Source organism: Myodes glareolus, chromosome 8 (assembly GCF_982192425.1).
Source record: "Myodes glareolus chromosome 8, mMyoGla1.1, whole genome shotgun sequence".
In the NCBI taxonomy this organism is placed as follows: domain Eukaryota; kingdom Metazoa; phylum Chordata; class Mammalia; order Rodentia; family Cricetidae; genus Myodes; species Myodes glareolus.
In genome coordinates, this window is record NC_142033.1 from 90,447,013 (window position 1) to 90,470,254 (window position 23,242).

A 23,242-nucleotide genomic window follows, 5' to 3' on the forward strand; every position below is an offset into this window, starting at 1 on the left:
AATTAAATAAAAAAATTACAACTTTAGAACTAAATCTGTCCCCAACTAGATAGCTGAGGTTCTTTTTTCTTTTGAAATTATTTTGTAGAATCTTTTTGATAAAGGTAGGTACCTGTAAAACAAAAAGAATTTAAGAAAATGTTTTCTACTTTTGGCACAGAGAGGAGAGGTAAAGATGAGTTCTCAGAATGTTGCCTAAGTTTACCTTATGCTCAGGAACAAGTGATCCTCTGGCTCACTGTGCACATATGAGACTACAGGACAAGCTGTACACCACCAGCTAATCCTGTCACTTTGTAAACCGCAGGCTTGACCTTCAGACCGAAGGGTAGAAACTGTAAAGGGGCACTGCCCCAGTAAGCTTCTAGAGCTGGTTCATCCTTCAGCATTAACCCACCGACGGATGTTCTAAACCCTAGCCTGACACTGATCCCACCTGCATGGACCAGGATCTGCACATGGGCTGCTGCACAAAGGGGCTAGTGCTCTGCACAAGACTGACGTCAGGCTCTGCGGCAGCCGGGCTCCCAAGTCTGCTGCTGGAGCCTGCCACAGAGTGACCAACTTAGGTTATTCAGTTAGGAACAATTCTAAAGCAAAAAGTCTAAGTATTTAAAGTGACTCAACCTATCATTATGTTAGAAACACTGTTCCCAAATACTCAAATACTTTTAAAAGCTGGATGAATATATGTTTAATTCTTTAAAAAAAAAATCATACCTATCCAGAAGGATTCTTTCATTTTCTTTGGGAAAGAAAATATTAATTCTGCTATCTAACAGCAAATAAATAAATAAATCATAATAATTAGTGCAATAGGGCCAAGTAAAACAAAGACCTAAATTAGGGATGCCCCATCACCACCACCCAAAAAACCTTGCTGGCTATAATTGACATTATAGAGAAGAGAAAATTTTAAAATTGACTTTATTATTGTGCTTGTCTGTGTGTATGTGTACACATATGAGTTTGTGCATGTGTGTACAGGAACGACTACACATGTGTAAAGGTCAGAGGACAACTCTCAGGGGTCATTCTTTCTTTCTACTGTGGTTCTAGGAACTTAATTCAGATCTTCAGACTTGCACGGCAAGCACTGTTCCTCCTCCTGATGATTTACCTCTCCAACTCAGCAAGAGAAATTTTAACTTCAGTGTTAAAAATGAAAGAATAGAATCCAGATGATTAATAGAGATGTTTATTTTGTTTTCTCTTTTTTAACAAACATGTAATCTATAAATTTAAAATTTTTAAGAACTTTTTCACATGTGGGAAGGAGTATTATTTCTAAGCAGGAAATTATTTATGACTTTCTCATTAGAAAAAAAAATCTAAGGTTGGCTCTGTTAGCTTTAATTGCCATAGCTGGTTATATCTACATGAGTGAACTCAAGTCCCAGCAAAATTCGGTAAACACAGGCACTGGGACCAAACTTCAGTAAGTTTGCTCTGAATCTCATTTCAAAACTGTTAGAATACGTAAGATTACAAACACATAAATAAAGAATACCACACATGGTCAACAACAACAACAAAAAACCAGCTCTAAAAAATGCTTCAAGGTAGATTCTACTTTATCTATATTCTCTTAACAAAGCTTCACAACAGCCTGTGAAGTAGACAAAGCACCTGGTGTTAGTCTCATTTTACATAAAACAAAGTAGCAGAGCTCATATTTAAGTATCTAATACTACCCTTTACACCTCCTCAGTAGGGCTTTCTGCTAGGGACCAATGACAGATGCAAGCATCAGTCAGTACTGTGCCTCCGAGAACACAGAGGATTTTGACAGGTCAGGAAATAATATATGCAGAAATCTAGAAGCAGGGAGTGAAGTGAAGGGAATGCTAGGCTGGTTGGCATAAGGCAGACAGGGTTACAGAGGTGGGTTGAAAGCTCGGAGAGAGCTTTAAAGTCTGGGTAAGTGCCTGCACGCTGCTGTAGGCAGAAAGAAATCTAATGGTCTGGAGGGAGAACAACATAAATTCTTACAGTATGTTCTGTACTAAAGTAGATGGCAAACTAATGACAAGGATTTAAAATGGGACGTGCTGTGGCGAGATCAGACTTTGAAAAGTCCTCTGCAAGGCACTAACTGGTCTAAAACAAAGAAAAATAGTTGAAGGCTACCCTCACAGCCCAGCATGAAGATCACACATCACAGACTAAAAGCAATGTGTTTGCCGATATGGCTCTTTTAAGTCCTCACAACTCTCCTACAGAGTTACGACAACATCCCACATTATCCTGAATTTTCTTACACTTTATCTAAAACTTACCGAATCTTCTGGAGGTCTCTGGATTTTACCCCAGTCTACAGAAGGTCCCTTTTCTTGCAAAAATCTATGATATAGCTTCCGAAATCCATCGAGATCTTTTTTAGTGTGCTATGAAAATAGAAACAATTGTTATAAACAGCCAAACATTTAATACATAGTAAAGAAGATGCAGACTATACTTTAAAAATACCTTTAAGTGAAATTCTTACACTATTAGAACATAAAGTAGGACCAATTTTTAAGGCCTGTTTGAAATAGAAGTAGATGGTGCAGGAGAATTGTCTATATTCTGTCAATCATATTTTAAATAAATGCTGATTGGCCAGGCAGGAAATATAGGCGGGAAAACCAAACAGGAAGTAGGGGTGGAGCAAAGAGAACGGGAGTATTCTGGGAAGCAGGAAGCTCCCTCCACAGTACTGCCCAGACCACTGGAGAGGCAAGATGGAAGCTGCCCCGCTGAAAAAGGTACTGAGCCATGTGGCTAACACAGATAAAAATAATGAGCTAACGTAAGTTATAAGAGCTAATAAGTAGCCTGAGCTAATGGGCCAATTAGTTTATAATTTTATGGAGTCCCCTGTGTGATTTTCTTTGGGGCTTGTTGGGGTACCGGGTGGGACAGAAACCCCAACAATCCGGCCTTCATGTTACAAGTAGAAAAACTAAAAGAAATTATATTTAAAGAATTCTTTAACATAAATGCTAAACTTCTCCCCTATCCCCAACCAGTCAGTTATCACGTAGCCTAGACAGTATTTGGTTCCTATGAATTTCAACATGTTCCCGATTACATACCACTGTTTTTTTTAGCCTCTGAGTACAAATAAATTACACCAAAAGAACAAAAAAGGAATAAAATATAACTAACATCAACAAATTTAAAAAAAAATGAAGAACAAACTGAAATTGAAAGATAAAAGATAATGTAAAGAAAAGTAAAGCTTCTCAGTCCTGGGAAACTCCTCTAGTAGCTGTCCAGGAGCACAGGTCTGACAGGCTGGCTTTGGGAAACAGGCATGAAGAGTACATGGTGACAGAGGAACTCCTCACAGATCCTACTAAACACAGTAACCACTTCTCTACCCAATAATATTAAAACACAAAGTATAATTCTGTCCATGCGCTTTTGGTGACTTAGGAATTTCCTCAGCTTAAAAAAAAAAAAGTAGTTTTACTATTAGCAAATGTTAAAGATCCTTGGCTGTTTAACAAGGCTAACTTTCTGGTGTTACATCCCAAACTTATTTCAGGCTGGAAAATCAACACCGGCAGCAACTGAGTACGTGGACACACAAAACAAAAGACACTATCAAGTCCTTACCTCAAACTCATGTGAGGTTGCTGTTGTGAGTATTTTTTCTAATTCTTTCTTCACAGATAATTCTAGTTCTTGGAGAATGACTTCTTGGAACTGAGAAGCACCATCTTGAGACATCGCTTTGCTAAGGTCTTAAATTAAAAAAAAAAAGCCACTGATTAAAATCAGTCAGCAACAAGAAGACTTACGAATTGTGTTATTTCTAGATTAGTTAAGGTGAAGACTCGCTGGGCTTTGCTTTTTAACAAAATGAAAGTATGCTAAAGAAAGTGTAATGACTGCTCTTGGCTGTCAACCCGACAACATCTGGCTTAACTAAAACCCAAACGGCTGGGGTCCACCTGTGAGAGATTTTACTTAGCTAAATCATCGGAAATGGGAAGACCCAACTAAATCTGTAGCTTCTGAGGTGGGAAGATCCACCTTCAATCTGGACCACACCTTCTGCTTACTGCCTAAAGGACATGGAAGAAGAAAGCTGTTGCTCTTTGCTTGCTTGCCCTCACCCTCACTGGCAAATACATTCTTTCACAGACATTAGAACCTATTCCTTTGGGATTCTCGAGTATACTGAAGTCCAGCTGAGAGTCATCCACTCCCACAGACTAAAACAATGATCGGATTCTCAAACTCAACATGGAATACAGCCATGCTGAACTAACTGGATCACAGATTGTAAGCCATTCTAATATATCATATATTTTATATATACATATATATGTGTATGTATATATAAAACATTTGAGTTATTATATATTGTATAAAATGTAAACATTACATATATTATATAGTATATAGCATATGTAATATAGAATTAAGGTACAAAAATATATACAAAATATATGTATATATACAAAAATATATAATTTACATGTTATATTATATATTACAGATAAATATATAGTTTTATTATATAATTAAATACATATAACATTCATTCAATATATATTCACTCTAACAGTTCTGTTCCTCTAGAGAATGCAAATACAGAAAGATGCCTATAAAAAGACTTATCAATGAATAAGTGGTAAAAAAATTATCAGTAAAAAATTACTATACTCTTTTAAAAAATTAATCAGCAAGGGGAAGGTTTTTAAAACTTTTTAAAAGACACATAAAAATCTACTACTTTATAAACTAAAAATAAATAAATGAATGATTTCTTTAGAGCATGGAACTTCCAAATGTCATAAAGTTTTTAAACAACAACTCAGTATCAGGTGCAGAACATCTTCCTGTAAGTTGCTGACCAATGAGGTCTAAGCCCCCCAACCCTGCCCAAGGAATTCAGGCTATTGCCATTGCTCTTGAGTGCCCCTCCAGAACTAGATGGTAAGACCCTGTTGTTGAAGATACCACACAACACTCTTTATTACAGGACACACAGAAATGAAGATAGAACTGATCTGAAAACTCTCTACCCATTAGGCAGTGTCCATGGTGCCAGAAGGTGTTATGCAGACTGCTGGGGGGAAATACATTAATAGTCTCACTCAGAAAAATAATGTGTACCACTAACTCATCACGTAAGATATATCGACTGGGACAATAGTGGTGTGACTACTTTGAAGATAATCAACTGCTTTGTGATTGCATTTGAGGTCTGCCTCCAAGGGAGGGAGTACACACCTGAGAATGTAAACCTGGTCAGAAGCTATGACTGAGGACAGTCTGGCCCCAACAAGAAAACACTAACATTGTTTCCCTGTGTAAATATATTGTCAAACTGGCTTCTCATGTGAGTCTCAGCCTGAGAAAATGCAGCTCCTTTTTGTGGAGGATGATGGTTAGTAAAAAACAAACAAACAAAAAAAACAACCTCTAATTAAGGAGCTGGGACTAAGTGACTGATGTGCACTCAGCACAAATGAGACATCTCCATTCACACTTCCCCTCCCAAAGCCTACAGAACACAGAAGAGAAGGTGGAAAGAACTGAAGAACCAGAGGATGGAGAGTGTCATGAAATGCTGCTATCTGATGTATTATTACTGCTGCAATCATGAACACACACACATGCACAAGACTGGGCCCTCTAACTTCCTACCGTGGACAGGGAGATGCCCGCTCTGAGAACCTAGTGACTATTAATGGTTACTGGGGGAGGGTAAGTCATTTCTCTAATACAGCCACTGGGGAACCAGATGGGAAGAAGGGGTTCTGAGGGAAATAGGGGAATACCAGAGGGTATCGGTGACTGAATATAATCACAATACATTGTGTGTGTGTGTGTGTGTGCGTGTATATATATATATATATATATATATATATATATATATATATATATATATATATATATATGCATGCATGAAATCATTAAAAAAATTGGGGAGGAGCTGGAGAGATGGCTCAGTGACTAAAAACACTTATTGCTCTTACAGAGGATCTGAGTTCAGTTCCCAACTCCCACACGGCAACTGCAACTGTTAACTCCAGTTCCAGGGAATCTGACACCCTCTTCTGACCTCTGCAAGCACCAGGCACAAACATGATGCACTTACATACATGCAAGTAAAACATTCATTCTTATACGTTTAACATGAAATCGTCATTTCACAGGCACAGGAGTTTAGGTGAAACTGTCACATATCATAGTAGATATAAATTTTATATGATTAACATACAGAGTTTAAGTCAGAACGACATGATTATGCCAACTGAGGCCCCCAGGAAGGGAAAGAGCCAGTAAAGTCACATGGGCATCTTGTTCAACAGGAGCCATCTTTTGTAGCCTGTTCTTAGGGGTGTGACTCCCTTGGATTATTTAAAATAAAACTACACTGATAGTTATACATTGTGAATATGGCAAGATACAAAAGAATAACTTTAATAAAGAATCTAATTGTGAAATAGGTTAAAAGGAAAACAGTATGAACACTGAGTACCAACAGAGTAAAAAGAAAAATGATGAAGAAAATTAAAATATGGAATAAAGTTACAACTATTTATGATAGACTTACAAATAGAAGTTGTCTTTGTATCACAGCTAACGTCAATGCTACCTGGCATGCTAGTAGCCCATACACAGGATTTAACAAGAAGGTCTATATAAGACCTGATCTACTGTCTCTTTTAAAGTCTAGTTTTGTATTATTCCCACTAATTTTATTTATTTACTTTTTGTTTCTACTTTTCTGCTGGGCATTTGTAAGCTAATGTAAACAGTCTCAAATTAACTTTTTCTTTCTCTCTGTTAAGACCACAGGAGGATAAGGTCCACAGGAGTAACCTGGGACTTGGAAGGAGCCCTTGGCTCCTTTAATTTTCTTTATCTATGTTATTTGCTGGTATGGGTAAAGGTGTTGCTGACTGTGTGCTTTCTCTTGGAAGCAATGGACAAAGTCTCCTGTTCATAGACTGTATACTGGTTGGGTCCAATTTCTGAGTCAACAGAACAGATGGTCACCAGAGCTGTAGGTGAGTGTCCATCATTCCATGGAATGCAGATTTACTGGGGGCAAGGGTTAAAATACTGGCTGCCCTTTAGTCTCTATGTTTAGCATCAATTTACAAGTACACTTACTAAATAGCACCCATAAGGTCATTTACCAAGTGCTAAAAAAACAAACCTTGCTTTAAAATTTAGTTGTTACTTGGCAAAAACATATTTTTCAAGAAAATCAGATTTAAGACTCTATATTTATTTTCTCCCAAGACAGGGATTTTCTGTGTAACAGTCCTGGCTGTCCAGGAACTTGATTTGTAGACCAGCCTGGCCTTGAACTCACTGAAATCCTCCTGCCTCTGCCTCTCAAGTGCTGGGATTAAAGCATGTGTCACCACTGCCTGGCTAAGTCTTGATTTCTTAATTAGAAGCCTAGCATGCTTAGAATAAACTATTAAATTTATTTTGATTATATATATATAAACTTAAAGCTGAAAGCAGGTCAGTGGTGGCGAATGCCTTTAATTTCAGTATTTGGAGGCAGAGGCAAGTGTACCTCTGTGAGTTTGAGAATAGCCAGGGCTACAAGGAGAAACTTTGTCTCAGAACAACAAAAACAAAGAGAAAGAAAGAAAACAACCTGAAAGAAAAGTGCAAAGTAATTTTCTCAATTTTAATTGAGGAATATCAGAGCCTAGAAGGTAACTGTCCAGACAGGGCAACTGTCCACGAGGAGAAGTTAAACAATGGTGCAGAGGTCCTCATGCCCTAAAAGCTAGTTTACTTTCTAGTAGTCTTCAGAGTATTTACAGGGTCAGCGCTGAGAGGAGGGCCAACCAAGCAACATTTCAACCCAGACAGAGTATCTGTTATTTTGTTTTAAAATTTTACCTTATTAATTAAAATGGATATACGCTAAATTGACAATTTTAATTAACAAGACCATTTAATTATAAGCCAATCTGGTATTATGTAAACATTATAAAATCACAGCACACATAGACACACATATGCCCTAATAATACAGTTTTATAAACACCAAAGGTTTTTCATTATCTGTAAGTTAAGACTGCTGATCATATCATCTTTTATATCCATCCTTAATCTAAATCTGTACTTTTAAAGATATTACTCTTAATATAAATAAGCATATAAGTTTTTAGTTTAAAGACATGGAGCCTAGCCTGGTAAAGTCTTAAGTTGGCTGAGCAGGAACCAACAGATTCCTTTCTTTAAAACTTAAATGATAAGAAACTTGAAGAGCCTGTTTTTGAAAGATGAGATCACAAGTAGATAGTCAATGGCTTTTGTCTTTTAATGCTATGTTAAAATTTACCTTAAAATATGATTTAGTTATTAAAACTAAAAACATAACCATTTTATCATACACAATGAGAATGAGTAAACTTATCTAGGTATTTTGAAAACTATTGTTTGTTGGTATTATTTAAATGGCCTCAAGTGTTTTACTCAATTACTGTGGGAAATTTTGAGGGTAGACTGAGTTTTATGCTGTCTTAACATAAAATGACATACAATTATGTGAAAACAAAGATAAACACACATGGCAAAACATTAACAAACATAGAAGTTTCTGTCTCTGTCTTTAGAGTGAACAAATTTGACCTGGGAAATCTGTAAACGTGTCTCTTGTCAATCTGTCTTGAGTACCTTTAACCCTGTAAGGTCGCATGAGAGTGTGATTTCCAGGTCTCAGTCATTTAACACTGAGAAGACAGGGCTCAACAGCTAAGTCTGTGGAGCCCAAGGCTCTGGATTATCCAAAGTTCTTAGGCTACTACAGTTATTTGGTTACGTTTTAGGGATAATCTCTGGGCACTAAAAAAGCAGTAGACCTAGAGTAAGGAAAAATTTTGCCCATTTAGGAAGGTAACAGGAAGGCCTGTTAGGACACAAGGAGAAAAATCAGGCTTTTTGGAAGTCCCCAAAACCCAAATAGAACCAAGTCAGAAAACGGACTTAAGAGGTGTCCTACATGTACCAGTTGATGGTGATGTCTGGGAGCTCCCTGATAAAGCTTTCTAGTTTTCCTTGTGTTGTTAAGGGTCTTTGGTTGAAAAGGGAGAATGAATTTTAATTGCCCTAATAATCTGAACATTGTTTCTAGGGGGAGGACTATAAGCAGAGGAATGGATAGATTTGCAGAAAACTACTTCTAGTGTGTCCTATGGAGTTTAGTTTTCTTTGCATAGCCTCCAATCTTGGCAGAGAGTGGTAGAGGCCGGTGCACTGGACATTTTGATTTCTAGAAAATAGGTCCAGCTGTAGGATGGGATTTGCAGTTAGGCTTTTATACTTCAGCCAAAATTTTCCTTCACCAAGCTTGTATTAGGACCAGACAGTAGATAGTAAATATTCGTCTTTTTCAAAAATTAATGTTTTTTAATCTTTAATGTTGGATCATGGCACGTGTAATCCAAGAGATACAAAGTAGAGACAAGTACTGAGAAACATTCCTCTCCTCCTCTGGTCCAGAGACCAGATCATCAGCGTATCCTCCCTCAAGTCTCCTGCCATCTATCCCAAGTTTCCTTGGGAGCATCTGAACATAGACCCAAAATGTTCAGCAAAACTGGTTTGTATTCCGAAGTTTTGAGTCGTATTCATACTCAGCTGGGGTTGTATCTAAAAGTCACACTGTGGCTGTCAGGATAAAGTCACAAAAATAATGAAATGTTATTCCCTATTATGAGTATTTTTTAGCCATTTAAGGCAACTTGGGCCTCTTTCCTAAAAAGCTGGGGGGGGGGGGTGAAGAAAGATAAAGGAGAGGGGGAAGACAGACAAATACTGGAGTCAGAGAAGAGAGCTGCTTGTATGAATAGTTTTGGCCCTTTTTGTTTTAAATTCCCATTCAGGTGGGTGTAGGTCAGTGGTAGAGTGTGTGCCTAGTATTTCTGAAGACCTGGGTTCAATCCCAAGTCTAAAACAAACAAACAAACCCACCCACCCCACAAATTTTGCTGGCGATGGTGGTGTACTCCTTTAAGCCCAGCACTTGGGAGGCAGAAACAGATGGACCTGTGAGTTCAAGGCCAGGGTAGCCTACTAGTAAGACTGTCTCAATTACCCCTTCTGTCCCCAAATTGCAGTTCAACTTAAAAATATAAATAGGCTTGGTGGGCCTTTGGAGCTAATCTTCAAAGGAAATCTTTTTATTTGCGGAATTAAAACCCATGTTAGACAGGACTGTCTTTAGTAAATGAACAGGGAAAAGTTCAAAGCAGTTTTGGTTTGATGAACCAGAAAAGCAAATAGATCATAGTGACAGAAAAATGAGGAACAAATTAACTCATTTTTTTTTGTTTTGTTGTTGTTTTGTTTTTCTTAAGGCTTGGCATAAATTTTCTCCAAGAAAATACCTGAGAATCAAATCAACAAGGAGAAAGGACTGGGGACCTAGATCTTGTGTTACTTTAGCCAGCAGAGATTAAGTTTCCAAAGGGTCAGAACCCACACCTTGCCTGAAAATCAGCAATAGTACACACTGCTCAGTTCTAAAGTTACTTTTGTTGGTGAAAACCAAAGCCCAAAAAATTTCTTGGGAATAAGGGTAGCATGTTCTCACAATCCCAGAGATAACTTTAGTCAGATACGACTAAGTTTCTTGCCCAACAGGGTGTTCTTGTTTCATTTCTATTGCTTTGATAAATCAGCTTGGCAAAAAGCAACCTCAAGGGGGAGAAAGGGTTTATGGGTTTATGTTAGTTTACAATTCCAGATTACAGTTCATTATTGCTGAGAAATCAAGGAGAAAAAAAAAAACTTAAAGCAGCGGGTAATATGCACTCACAATCAAAAGCAAAGAGAAATGAGAAAATCTATCAAATTCAATTCTCAGAATAGTTGACAAATAATTTGGAAGAAGACTCTTAATATGGAGGAAGAAAGCAGCATGTATTTAAAAAAAAAGTTTTAAAAAAAACTAAAAAAAAAAACAGCATGTATTAAAAAAAAAAAAACCTATTTTGTTCTGTTCCACAGATCAGTTTGAACAGATCCTGAAGTAAGTACACAATAATTTTTTAAACAAAAAATTGTCAGACTCAGAAGTTATTTATGGACTGCCATTTCTCCCCTGAAATTAAATATGACAGCCACATCCCTAAAAGCCAGTGAATGAAACATTTAACTTATGCTTTGGGCAAATGCCAACTTGAGCTAAAACTAAGTGTAAATGTGAAGTTAAAATATAACGAAGGGGCTACTTGAGATTTAGCTAAAGGAAGGAAATTAAAAAAACTTCAAAGGTTCCCTCTCTAGAAGAGACTACCAATTAACTTCTAAGGCTTAAGGTGAAAAATAAAAAGAACTGATCATGTCAGGATCCTCCCTATTAAGCCAAGTAGGAAAGGCTGGTTGAAAGATGTTATTGGATTTCTACCAACTTTAGTAGGTCCAACCTTCAGACATATCCTAAAAAAATATCAAACACAGATTCAAATTTGAGTTATAAGAGCATTCCTTGTAAGTACTAGATGCTCAGAAGGAACAATCTGCATTCCTTCTATCCTATTTTCAAATATAGCCAGCTTCTACAAGGTAAGAAGACCACGGTAACAAGCACATTACCCTCTCCTACCCTATTCTGCTAGAGTCGCACTCCCCTGACAATGTGCTATTACTATAAAATTATATGTAATGGTTAAGGAATAAGGAAGGGCTTTATGAAGTAAAGGATATACAGAAATAGCTGGATATGGTGGCACACACCTGAAACCCCAACACTCAAAAGGCTAGGCAGGAAGAGTACAAGTTGAAGACAGCTTGAATTCCATAGTGAGATCTTATTTAAAAATTAAATTAAAAGGACAGGATGGTTGGTTCAGCAAGAGCAATGATCTTTTATGCGTCAGTGCAGACCAGCAGGCACAGAGCTAAAACCCATTCTTCTTTCCAGTTATTTATTCATCCCAAATTTTTAAAGGAAGGTCTGGAATTTCTGGAAGGTAAAGGACAGACTGAAGAGTTTTCTAGGACTTAACATTATCAAGTTACACTTCTAGCAATGACAGCTGTGTTTCTAAGGAAAGGTCAATGAAAGAATTCCTGGAATAATGCAAGATTCCCAATCTCGTAAGGATGGTTTCTTCCCTTCCCACTTCCTACCAAAGAGAATTGATCCTCTACTACTTCAGACAGAAAGTAAATTAGCAATAAAACATTTTATCACCACACTCCTAAACCAAAACATTTTTAAAGATGAGAGAAAGAGAGAACGGTTAATCAACTCTTCTACTCTCTTCACTTTCTGGAGGAGTCTGAGATTGAAATAGTTTGCTGACTTCCGCAAGGTCACAGTGCAGGCAGACACTGGGGCCTACAAATCAAGGGTTTTTTGTTTTGCTTTTTTTGTCTTGAGCTCCATCCCACTGCAGTAAATCAATACATCCTATTCATTTTCCTCTAGTCTGGCTTTCTTTAAATTTTAGAATAAAAATTCTTAACTATCACCCTTCTCCAAAGTTTACATATCTAACCAACAGAATTGCTTCTCATCACACAAAACTGGGTTTACTAGAACTTACTAGAATTATTTGGCTGGTTTCATTATACTTTTAGTAAATGTCATACAGTTCAAGTAGTAATTGTTTTTCTCAGCCCCACTTCCTACTATAATCTAGTTCTTCCTTATTCACAAGAACTAAAATTTCAACATTATGGACTTTCCACTATCTGGGTGCAGAAGCAGGGGTGTGTGTGTGAAATATTCCTTTACACTGTGTGAATGTATGTTGCTGTGATTGGTTTAAGAAAGAAGCTGACTGGCCAAAAGCTGGGCAGGAAGAGACTGTGTGGGAGACCCAAACTAAGAGGACACTGGGAAAGAAGAAGGGTGGAGTCTCAGGAGTCACAAGTGAGTACAGAGGAAGCAGGAGATAAAAATGCCATGTTGAAAGAAGGTACCACTATGTGGCAGAAGACAGATAAGAAATACGGGTTAAGCTGTAAGAGTTAGTGAAAAGCACAAGCTATCAGCCAAGCATTTATAATTAATATTAAGTCTCCGTGTCCATTGTTTGGGAACTGATGGGTGGGAAAGAAAAGTCTGCCTAAAAATGGTATTCCAATGTGGTGCAAAAACGTCCACTACGACATGAGAAAGCTTTAAAAAGGTTCTAAATACACACACACACACACACACACACACACACACACACACACACACACGGCTTCCTAGTCTCGTGTCTCTCGTGCTGGTCACAGTACAGAGATGCATCTCTTGGCAGCTGTCAGCATGCTATGAGCTAAACTGTATGACATTATTTCTGCAGTCTCTCACATGGGCTATGGTACACAAAGACGTCTCTCAGTTGTTGCCTGTGGGCTTAATATGTGAGTTCTGCTGATGTGCTGCATGGTGGGTTTGGGGTTTTGCTCATGCAGACAAAAAAGGTTAGAGATGCTCAGTAAGACAAATCCAGGTGGAAATAAATCTCTAAATGGGTAACAGTGTGTTAAAAAATGTACAAAGGTTTAGGAGAAAAAAAGAAAACAGGGTATCAACAGTCATAAAAATATATAGTTTTAGAATCATAGTAAAGTATTTAATAAGGAAATAAAGTAATATAAAAGAAAAAGTCATGTAAAGATGGAAAATACACAGAAGAAAGTCTGGATCCTAATGTTATTAGGTTATCTTTAAATTTTTTGACTGCTAATGAACCAGGGGTAACTGCTAAGAAACAGTGGATAATGGAAACTGCTAGGTTAAACCTACCTGTTTATTTTTAAAATTTTTTGACTTCAAAATGGAAGCAAAAAGGTATGTTACTTTGGGGAAGAGGTTATGTTTTTATTTCCACAGGAGATGAGAAGCTATGGATTCGTTTCATACCAATATGGATCAGGTGTTTTGGGGGAAGACGCCCTGAAGATCCTGACTACAAACATAAAGAAATAAACCTAGACACGTGATGTATATTTTATCTGTTCAAATACAAAACAAAAAATTATCTTTGGTTGACTTGTGTACAATGCAGTCTATTCTCGTATTAATGCAGATATGCATGTTACCTTTGAAAGCCTATGCATTTTTCAGAGTCATGGTCCAGCATCCAGAACAGCTTCTAGGATACTGGCTGAGATGATCCAGCCTCACAGAATACTTCAGCCAAGACTTAACAATATCCTGATTTTCTCAAGATTTCTCCAAAGACGTCAGTGCCCCAGGCAACAGGTAGCAGTCTAGAAAAAACAACACCCATATTCCCAAAAGATGGGCTATGGATGTTTATTATCATTTAAGAGGGCTCAGTTACAAGCTGTTATTGGTCATGGTCAGGAAAAAAAGGTAAACAAAAGAGTTAAATTCAAAGATCCCTTTCTAATAGAAAAAATGGAGATATGATATAGAAAATATAGAAATAAGAATAGATTACTGAATCTATTTTAATCCAAAAAACTATTAATCTCAAAATATTTTATAATGGTATGAATTTTGGTTTGTTGATACAAATTTAAAGTTAATTTTGTTGTACTGTATGTATGTTTCTATTCTTGTTTGGAGTATTGTTTTTATGCAACTCACTTAAAAATATAATGTATAATTAAAAACAGATTAATAGTCATCCTGATAGTCATGTTAAGTATGTTTTTAAGGTCATAAACACATATTTAGATAAGACTGTCTTCAAACACTTCAAAGTCCTACAAAATATGGAATTTAAAATGTTTTAATAACATAAGATTTTTCTTGACAGTGAGACACATCTGCTCCCGGCAGTACCAATTTACTTCAGAGATGATGGGCATCAAAGAACCTCCATACGAAGTTTATTTTCTTTATGGCAAAAGTTAGACATCTGAGCAAAGAAACTGCCCTTGCCTCAACTGCTGACAATATACTGTCTAAACTGGACCAGCAGGATGCAAAAGAAAATGATTGCTAAACTTAGCTAAGACAAGGTAAGGCAGACCTTTAGAATTCTCCGCTTCTCAGAATGTTTGCCAGATATTCTAGGCCTGTAGGCCAAAGGTAGATGACTCATTGTTACAAAAGACCTGAAGATGACTGTCCAGGCAACCAGATGTCCCTGTTGTTAGGTAACATTTCACCATTCAGGGATCTCTGATGGAGTTAAAGACTAAATAATTAGACTTAAAGTTTTCCTTGGTTATGATAAAAAGGTAAATTAGGTATAAAACTTTAGACTCACAAAGATAAGATAAATATTATTTTCTCTAAATTTGCCAAATACAAATAGACTGGATACTGTAACTGTAATTCTTACTTAATAATTGTTTTTATTATATATAATTTTAGTACACTAAAGTTAAAACCTTCCTTTTTAATTGGACAAAAAGGGAGATATGTGGAATATTCCTTTACACTGTATGAATATATGTTGCTGTGATTTTAAGAAAATTTAAGAAGATGACTGGCCAAAAGCTGGGCAGGAAGAGATTGTGTGGGAGACCCAGACTAGGAGGACGCTTGGAAGAAGAAAGGTAGAGTCTTGGGAGTCACCACACGCTGTGTTGAAAGAAGGAACTGCCACGTGGCAGAGGGTAGATAAGAAATACGGGTTAATTTATGTTGTAAGAGCTAGTCAGTAATAAGCATAAGCTATTAGCCAAGCATTTATAATTAATATTACATCTCTGGGTTGGTCATTTGGAAACTAGCGGGTAGGAAAGAAAAGTCTACCTATGAGGGAAGTGAAGGGGTGGGGATGACATAACAGGACATTCAGAAACCCACCAAAAAGTCTAAAGCAGAAAGCATGAGCAACAAAAGGTGAAGAACCCCCAGTCTATCTCACCACTCATTTAGTCTTCCATTTCATTAGTCCCAACCTTCCTTGGAAGTCCATGGATACTGATAGCCCACAGTCATCTTTTTTTTTCTTGGACAGGGTCTCTCTATATAGTTCTGGCTGTACTAGAACTCACTATGTAGAATAGGCTGGCCTAGAACTCAGAAATCTACCCACCTGTGCCTCCCAAGTATTCAAATTAAACAACAAACATAAAATTCCAAGAAGGTAATCACAACTGGAAAAAACAATGCATTCATTGTTTTTACATTGACATATATACTGATTACACATGCCAATTCAAGCTAACCAGGTTCTCCTGTCCTTCAAACTCTTTGGGCTCCATTTAAAAAGCTCTTCTTTGGGCTCCACTACTCAGAAGTATTGGACATCCTGACTTACTTTTGTGTCATGTCTCAGTTTCCACAACTGGCTCTCCCTTTCTCCTACTGAGTTCCCTAAAGACTGTCTCCAGATCATTTTTTTCCTCTTTATGTAGGCCCTCACCAATCTCACTACTGGTAACAAATACTTTCCATGAGAGGTCACATGTAGATGTTAGATGTCAGAAGACAATTTATAGAACCTGGTTCTCTCCTACTATACAGGTCCTCAAGCTTGGTGTCAAGCACCTTACCAACTGAGCCAAAGTCTCCTAGGCTCTTCTTACTGTTATCTCTTAAATATGTACCTCTCATCCAAACCTTACCATCACCAGCTCCAGACTTGCCTACTCTACCAATTCTACATCTTTTATACCTGGGTACTCAAATTACCTCAACTCACTTTTTTTTTTTGTCTAAAACAGAAATTATCATCAAGAATACACTTCCTGCCCTTAAATCATCCAGACTAAAGTGGAAGTCACAAGGTTGGCTCCTCCCTCTGTTGCCTTCACATTACCTTCAACCCAGTAACAAAACTGCTTATTTGGATCACTACAACTCCATTCTTTTTCTATTTTCAATACTACCTTAATTTGCCCTAGCATTTTCATTCTTCTGTTCAGGGGAACAACGGCCTTCTAACCAACCTGCCTACCACTCTACTCTTATGATGCCAAGAGGTATCAACTGATTCCCATCGCTGTACTGTCTTCCTTATTTGGTGGAATATTCCAAGTCTACTGAAGTAATTGCAAATTTATGATCCAGGAATTTCTTTTCTCTTACGATGTAAAGGAGATGTTTATTTATTTTATCTTAATGTGTATGAGTGTCTTGACTGCATGTGTGTGCACAATGTACATGCCTGGGCCTGCAGAAACCAGAAGAGTGCTTCACAGTCCCTGAGACTGGGTTGGAGATGGTAGTGCTGGGAACTAAGCATGGGTCTTGAAAGAGCAAAAAGTGCTCTTAACTCTGGAGCCACCAGGACCCTGATCTAGGCATATCTTAAACCCAGACTGAGGTACCTTTTTGAATGGTCACAGCTAGTAAAAGTCACAAAGGCTGCAATTACCTACTCTGTGACTTCTAGATCAGTCCATCTAAAACTTTAATTTGCATATAAATAACCCAGAGAGCTAGTTAAAACACTGATTCCTGGGCAAGCTCCCAGGCGTGCTGACTCAACAGTTTGGCAGTGGGGAGCATATGCATTTCTAATGAGCAAATACTGCCAGGATTGCTTTGATAATATTTCATTTCTTTTAATGCTTATTGCAGTCCTGCTTCTAGTTCTTCTTGTCACCTCTTCTACACCTCAAGGACATGTTTCTAAGATGGCACCAGACCCAGACTGGCCTAATTTCTTACAGATGTTTAAACATGAAACATTAATATAATTTTGACTAGTGACATACAATTGAATAAGTTGACAAAGGATTTTATAGAAATGTGTTCCTCATTCAGAAAGAAGGAGAGAGAAAGAGAGAGCAGGTTGAGAAAAGATTCATATGAATGTTTAATAACTGCTTGGGGTGAGACCTGTCAGAGATCTCACCTAGGGCTTTGTTCCTATTGGGCAAGTGCTCTATTCTTGGGTTTTCTTGGGTTGCATTCCCAGCCAATAAGTGGTTGTGACTACAAAAACAAAAGGGTAAGACTTTTTCAACACTACTATGAGAATACTTAGGAGTTTTGCTAATATGCATTGTTCTCTTTATATAAAAACTACATAAACTAAACTTCTCATTAAAATTAACCTTGTTTTCATATAATTCAGTCCACTTCTTTTGGTAGTACTAGTGATAGAACCCAGTGCTTCATACATAATAAGCAAGTGTTAACACTACAGAATAAACAACATCTCCAATCTAGAATAGTTCTTAAAATCTCAAAGAATAAAATATCACTCGTGGAAAACACTCAAAGTACCTTTGTTAAATGGTATCATTTCATTTTTAGAGTTAGTAGCTGAGAAGAAAGTCATGCCAAGGGGAAGTAGTGTAACATAGAGTCACCAAGAACCAAAAATTATCTGGCAGCCCTGTCCCATATATTGATATGTACACTCAGATGCACTTTTAAGCTAGGAAGGACCTTAACCCATTCCTTACCTCAAGGATAAAGAAATGAGCCCAGAGAAGATATTTCCCTAATGGTACCCAAGTCCTGTTGTCTGGCAACCTGTTTGCTTCTCTTTTTAACTCATACTTACAGTACATTTACATGGTCTATTAATTCAGGTCCACAGCACTAAATCAATATGAAAACCAGAAACTCAACTGTCTATTATATGATGAAATCAGGTGATAATAAATCTAAACATTCAAACATTCTCTTACCACATCCTATGCTCCTCTACTTTTCCTTATTTTTTGTTTCCTGAGCAATGAGGAAAAAAAAAATATCTGTATTTTATTACCAAGACTAATCTTTTAATCATTTGTATGAATTGGCCTAAAACAGTGTGACTGTTTTTCTGCATGGATGAAGCTTTACAATTCTAAGCAAAAATATAACATGAATAAAATATTGTATCAGCTTTTGCCAAGACAGCTTTTCAGGTTACTGTGGCCAAGGGAAACAAAGAGCTGTTCTCAAAAAGCTGTTCCCTAAAACAGTATTTGTACAACTTGGTGACTAGCAAGTAAAAAGTAGATTAAGCATAACATGACTATTTCAAGTCCACGAATAAAATGAATAGGTTTGCATTATTTTTTTAAGATACAAGTAAAATCACAAAGGAATAAGAAACTCTTGATTTGCATAAGAAAAACAAAAATATCTAGGAATGTTGGGGAAAATAAAACATTTTGTTGTTTAAGCTAAGTAAGACAACAAATAGCTTGTTTCTTGGCGGTTCTCAGAAACAATTCTTAATTGTCAAAATGGTTGGGGGGGAGACCACAACCAATTTCTTTTCCTTACGACTGAGAAAAATAAACAATGGAAACTATTGGCCGAAGCAGAACTGGAGACTTAGACAATTACTTTACAACAAACTAAAGGAGATGCCTGAACCAATCAAGTTCACCAGGAAATAGTTTTCAAATGCATCATTATTATAGTTTTTACACAAAAATTGCTCAATCAAATACCACAAAATTTAATTTTCTTGGAATGGTTAAGCAAGCCCAACTTCCAAATAATTTAGTGAGCTATTAATAGAAAAATCTATGTCTGATAGACTCTTAGAGATCTAAGAAATATTGTTTCAATTAATAGTAACTATGCTGGGGAAAATCTACTAAAAGACCTAAAATGTTCACAATTCAAACACTGTTTCTCCAAGTTCAAATTGAATATTTTAGAAAAGCAATTGCAGGTTGTTTTAAAAAGGGCCACAGTCTTTGGAAAACCTCCAAAGACTAAAGACTCTAAAGAATCCCATACTATATCAAAGGGCTCAAATCAGCCATTCTTCACTTATTTAAATCTGAATATCTCCATACAAACATGGTATAACAGTGTTAGAATATATTCCAATAGTATACATGCAGAAGCAAAATCATGTTCTCCACTGTACAAATAATATTGGGATGGCCTTATGGGAAGTAAATACATCTTTTATTCATTTTCACCAATAAAAAAAGTTAATTTCCAAGTATTTATTTCTTTTAACTCTCCAGACTTCTGAGAACTCATAATGCCTGCATTTGTACAAAAAGTACCAAATAAAGCTTGGTGGAAAGTAGAAAGCTATAGTAGATAGCTCTTTTATATAAAACATTTTCATCAGGTCAGTTTATATTCCTACCACAAGTTCTCCCATTATTTGAAGTTGGCTACGATTCATCTCTGAAGAAGCAAACACAGGCACATATACAACGGTTTCTGTGGAGGGCTATTGCAAGAAAAAGTCTCTTACAAAAACCTTTCCATGTACCTTCCAAGAAGCGTACCCATTAATATTTATCTCTCTAATACTCTTTATCAATTTTTTCCTCAATAGTCTTTCACACATGAAAATCACCAATCTTACTTAGAAGAAAGGCTCAGAAAGGGAATTTAATCACAGAGATTACAAAGTACAAGAGTAAAGACAGTCAAACTTTGGGCCAATTCTTCATTTTGAATTCCCCGAATATTTACACCTAAGACTGAACTGAACTAAAGTCACACACCCCACCCTCTAGCAGCATCATAAACTAATCTACAGCTTTAAGGAATGTGCTTTAGTCATCACTGGGTTGTCACGCTCCTAATTTAATGCAGACCACAGTCCTCCTGGCTAAACTATCTCAGTCATTTCAATGATAAGCAAGAGGTTTTAAGAGCAGAGAAGAACCAGGCCAAAGCTTGACCTTGACAACCAAGACACCCTTTCACCTGAGACCCTTGAGTTATAATTAGCTCAGTAATCTTTGCTGACCACCAGCCATCTACCCAACAGGAATCACCAACAGTCAAAAACTTCTAACAAATGGGGAACGTTGACAGGCCATGCATATTTTTAAGCAATACAGAAGTATTTATATGGATTTCCTGAACTAGAATACTTCAAATTTTAAGACTAAAAGACATTTTTACATATCTTAGCTAGACAATAGTATATTTATAGTTGTGAAAACACTTCTAGAATTATAGTATTAAAAATCTAACCTAGTCTTAGATGGCTGGCTAAACAGCATCAGTCTCTCCACCATTTCCAAACATTTAGGGAGACAGTTCTTTTTAAAAGGAAAATTCCAAATGGCATCCGATGACAAACCTAACAATAACGACAACTGATGATGATACCACCTCCAAATATAACAGGCAGGAAAGAGATAGTGTTCACTTATTCAGAAAAGTGGAGGAGGCCCTTCAATAATCCGAGCAACAGAGAAAACCAGCTAGAAAGCAATGTCACAGGTAGGCAAGAGAATACAGTAGCCTGAGATCATGCTTTCAGCTCTAAAAGCATCACCCTAGGAGAAAGTACCACTTGGCTCCTGAAGAATATAGACTCAGGGAAATATGCAAAGAAACTGAGGCCTTTATTTGTCCAGTAATTATATATGGAGATCTCACCTCTCTAATAGTATTAAATGTTTTTATTAACTGAAAATGTTCCCCTAACTTCTTATGGTCTAAGTGGCCGAGGAAGAAGATACCTAGTTTTCTTATAAAAGCAGTGCTTAGACTTGAAGTCCAGTCAAGTGTAGTATTCCTATGTTCTGTATAACCCCAAGTGTGCATTCTCAATGACTATTCATGACACGCAGACCTACTGAACCCGGGTATGTACCTGAAGGGAAATCCAATATAGTGAAATGCATACCATGAGCATTCAAGAAAAAAAATATCAGCCGAACTTTAAAATGTACCTTGTATTTACCTCCGTACTATGCAAGCTTTACCCTGCCCCGCCCTCCTCTTCAGCCCCTGTACAGGGTTAGTAATTTTTTTTTAATATATCAACTTTCAAGTAACCAGACCTGAAAATTAAATCTGAAATATGAAAACCCAGAATTGTCATTTGTATTTCTGCTGGCATGTTGGGTTCTGAAAAGCCATCATTGTTTTATTAAAGTTACTGGCCACACAGTATTTGCCTAGATCAGTCACTGAACAACCTAGTTCAATTTCTCAATAATCCCTAGGCACAAGCACTAACACCTAGTAGAGGAGATGTGGACAGGAGACTGAATCCAGCGTCTCACCCATCCTAAGCATGGGCTTCATCACTCAGCCCATACTCCAGTCCAATATCCAAATTTTTGTTGTTTGGTTGGTTTTTGTTGTTGCCCCCCTCCCAAACAGGGTTTCTCTGTGTAACAGCCCTGACTGTCCTGGAACTCATTTTGTATATCAGGTTGGCCTCAAACTAACAAAGTTCGCCTGCTCTGCCTCCTGAGAGCTGGGTTTAAAGGCATGCACCAATATCCAAATTTCACACAGGTTCAGAAAAGTGTCTAAAATCACCTTTCAGTAACAGGAGTCAAATCTAGGGCCATGCTATTTCATCTGTCTCAGTATTTGTGCAATTTAAGGTATGCCATAAGAAACTATAGTTAAAAAAAAAGGAACATTTTTGGTTGTGGGCATTTGCTACCTGTGACAAAATCTTTTAGAACATCTATCTACTTTCAAGAAATTGTGTTTTCCCCAGGAATATATTATCTTTGTCAACAGAAAATGGTAGTCTACTTGAAGAACAGGGCATTCCTAAAATTTTTTTAAATTTATTTTTATTTTATGTGCATTGTTGTTTTGCCTATATGAATGTCTGTGTGAGGGTGCTGGATCTCCTGGAACTATACTTAAAGACAGTTGTAAGCTGCCAGGTGGGTGCTGGGACTGAACCCAGGTCCAGGGCTCCTAACTTCTGAGTCACCTCTCCAGTCCCATAAAATCTTTAATGTAAGAAGCAACAAAAGGTGTTGGAAAAGACAGAAGTTTTAAACAACTCATGAATTTGAGGGTTTCTCACCAGTTCATCTTTAGACAAGACACAAGTTTCATCAGCTGGAGTCATGATAAAAGCACCTCTTCTGCTGGTCAGAAGCTTAAGGGAGACAGTCTACGAAGATAGTTACCACTTTCCTTACACACAGCATAGAGTGCCAGGGAGTGGAAGGAAACATCAGTAACTTCTGGGAGGAGGGGTCAAAGAATTGAATTGCTTTTTTAAAGAATGAAAAACATAATTTCCAACTTTTGCACCTGAAAACTGATGTGTGCAGACAACTCTGAAATTGGCCAGTAAGTTCTATCATTTCTAACAGCAGCCAGGGCAAACACAGAAGGTTCACACAAAATTATGCAATGGTAAACAGTATGATTGAGTTAAAAACACTTGGAGTGTCGTCTTTTGTGCAAAACTGCCTGTTTGAAAGAAAAGCTACTACTCCAGGTAAAGGTGCTTAGCAAATAAACCAGACGTGGTATCTTGACTGCATCATGGGACTAGGAATCAGAGTCGAGCTTACGGTTAAGTCAATGCAACTATGTTAATTTCTTCATTTAACCGTGCAACTTTTCGAAAAATGTGTATTTCAAAATAACAGGCTTTTAAAAAGTGGATAAAAAAGTAAAACGACAGATGTCCACAGACACTTAGGTATACGATTTAGAAATCTGAAGATTCCCTCAACAGCAAAAACTGTA

General features: G+C 37.2%; 1 protein-coding gene across 2 annotated transcripts in view; it reads right to left on the reverse strand.

Annotated features, from left to right (window-relative positions):
* The window catches only part of Ugp2 (UDP-glucose pyrophosphorylase 2), a 54,600-nt gene that overhangs the window by 28,977 nt on the left and 2,381 nt on the right, over positions 1–23,242 (reverse strand). For both annotated transcript variants that reach the window (XM_048435508.3, XM_048435507.3), the window contains exons 2-3: positions 3,604–3,731; positions 2,280–2,387 (exon numbers count right to left, since the gene is read on the reverse strand). In XM_048435508.3, coding sequence (XP_048291465.2) covers positions 2,280–2,387; positions 3,604–3,717 — 222 coding nt within the window. In that variant the 5' untranslated portion in view covers positions 3,718–3,731. The remainder of the gene's footprint in view (positions 1–2,279; positions 2,388–3,603; positions 3,732–23,242) is intronic.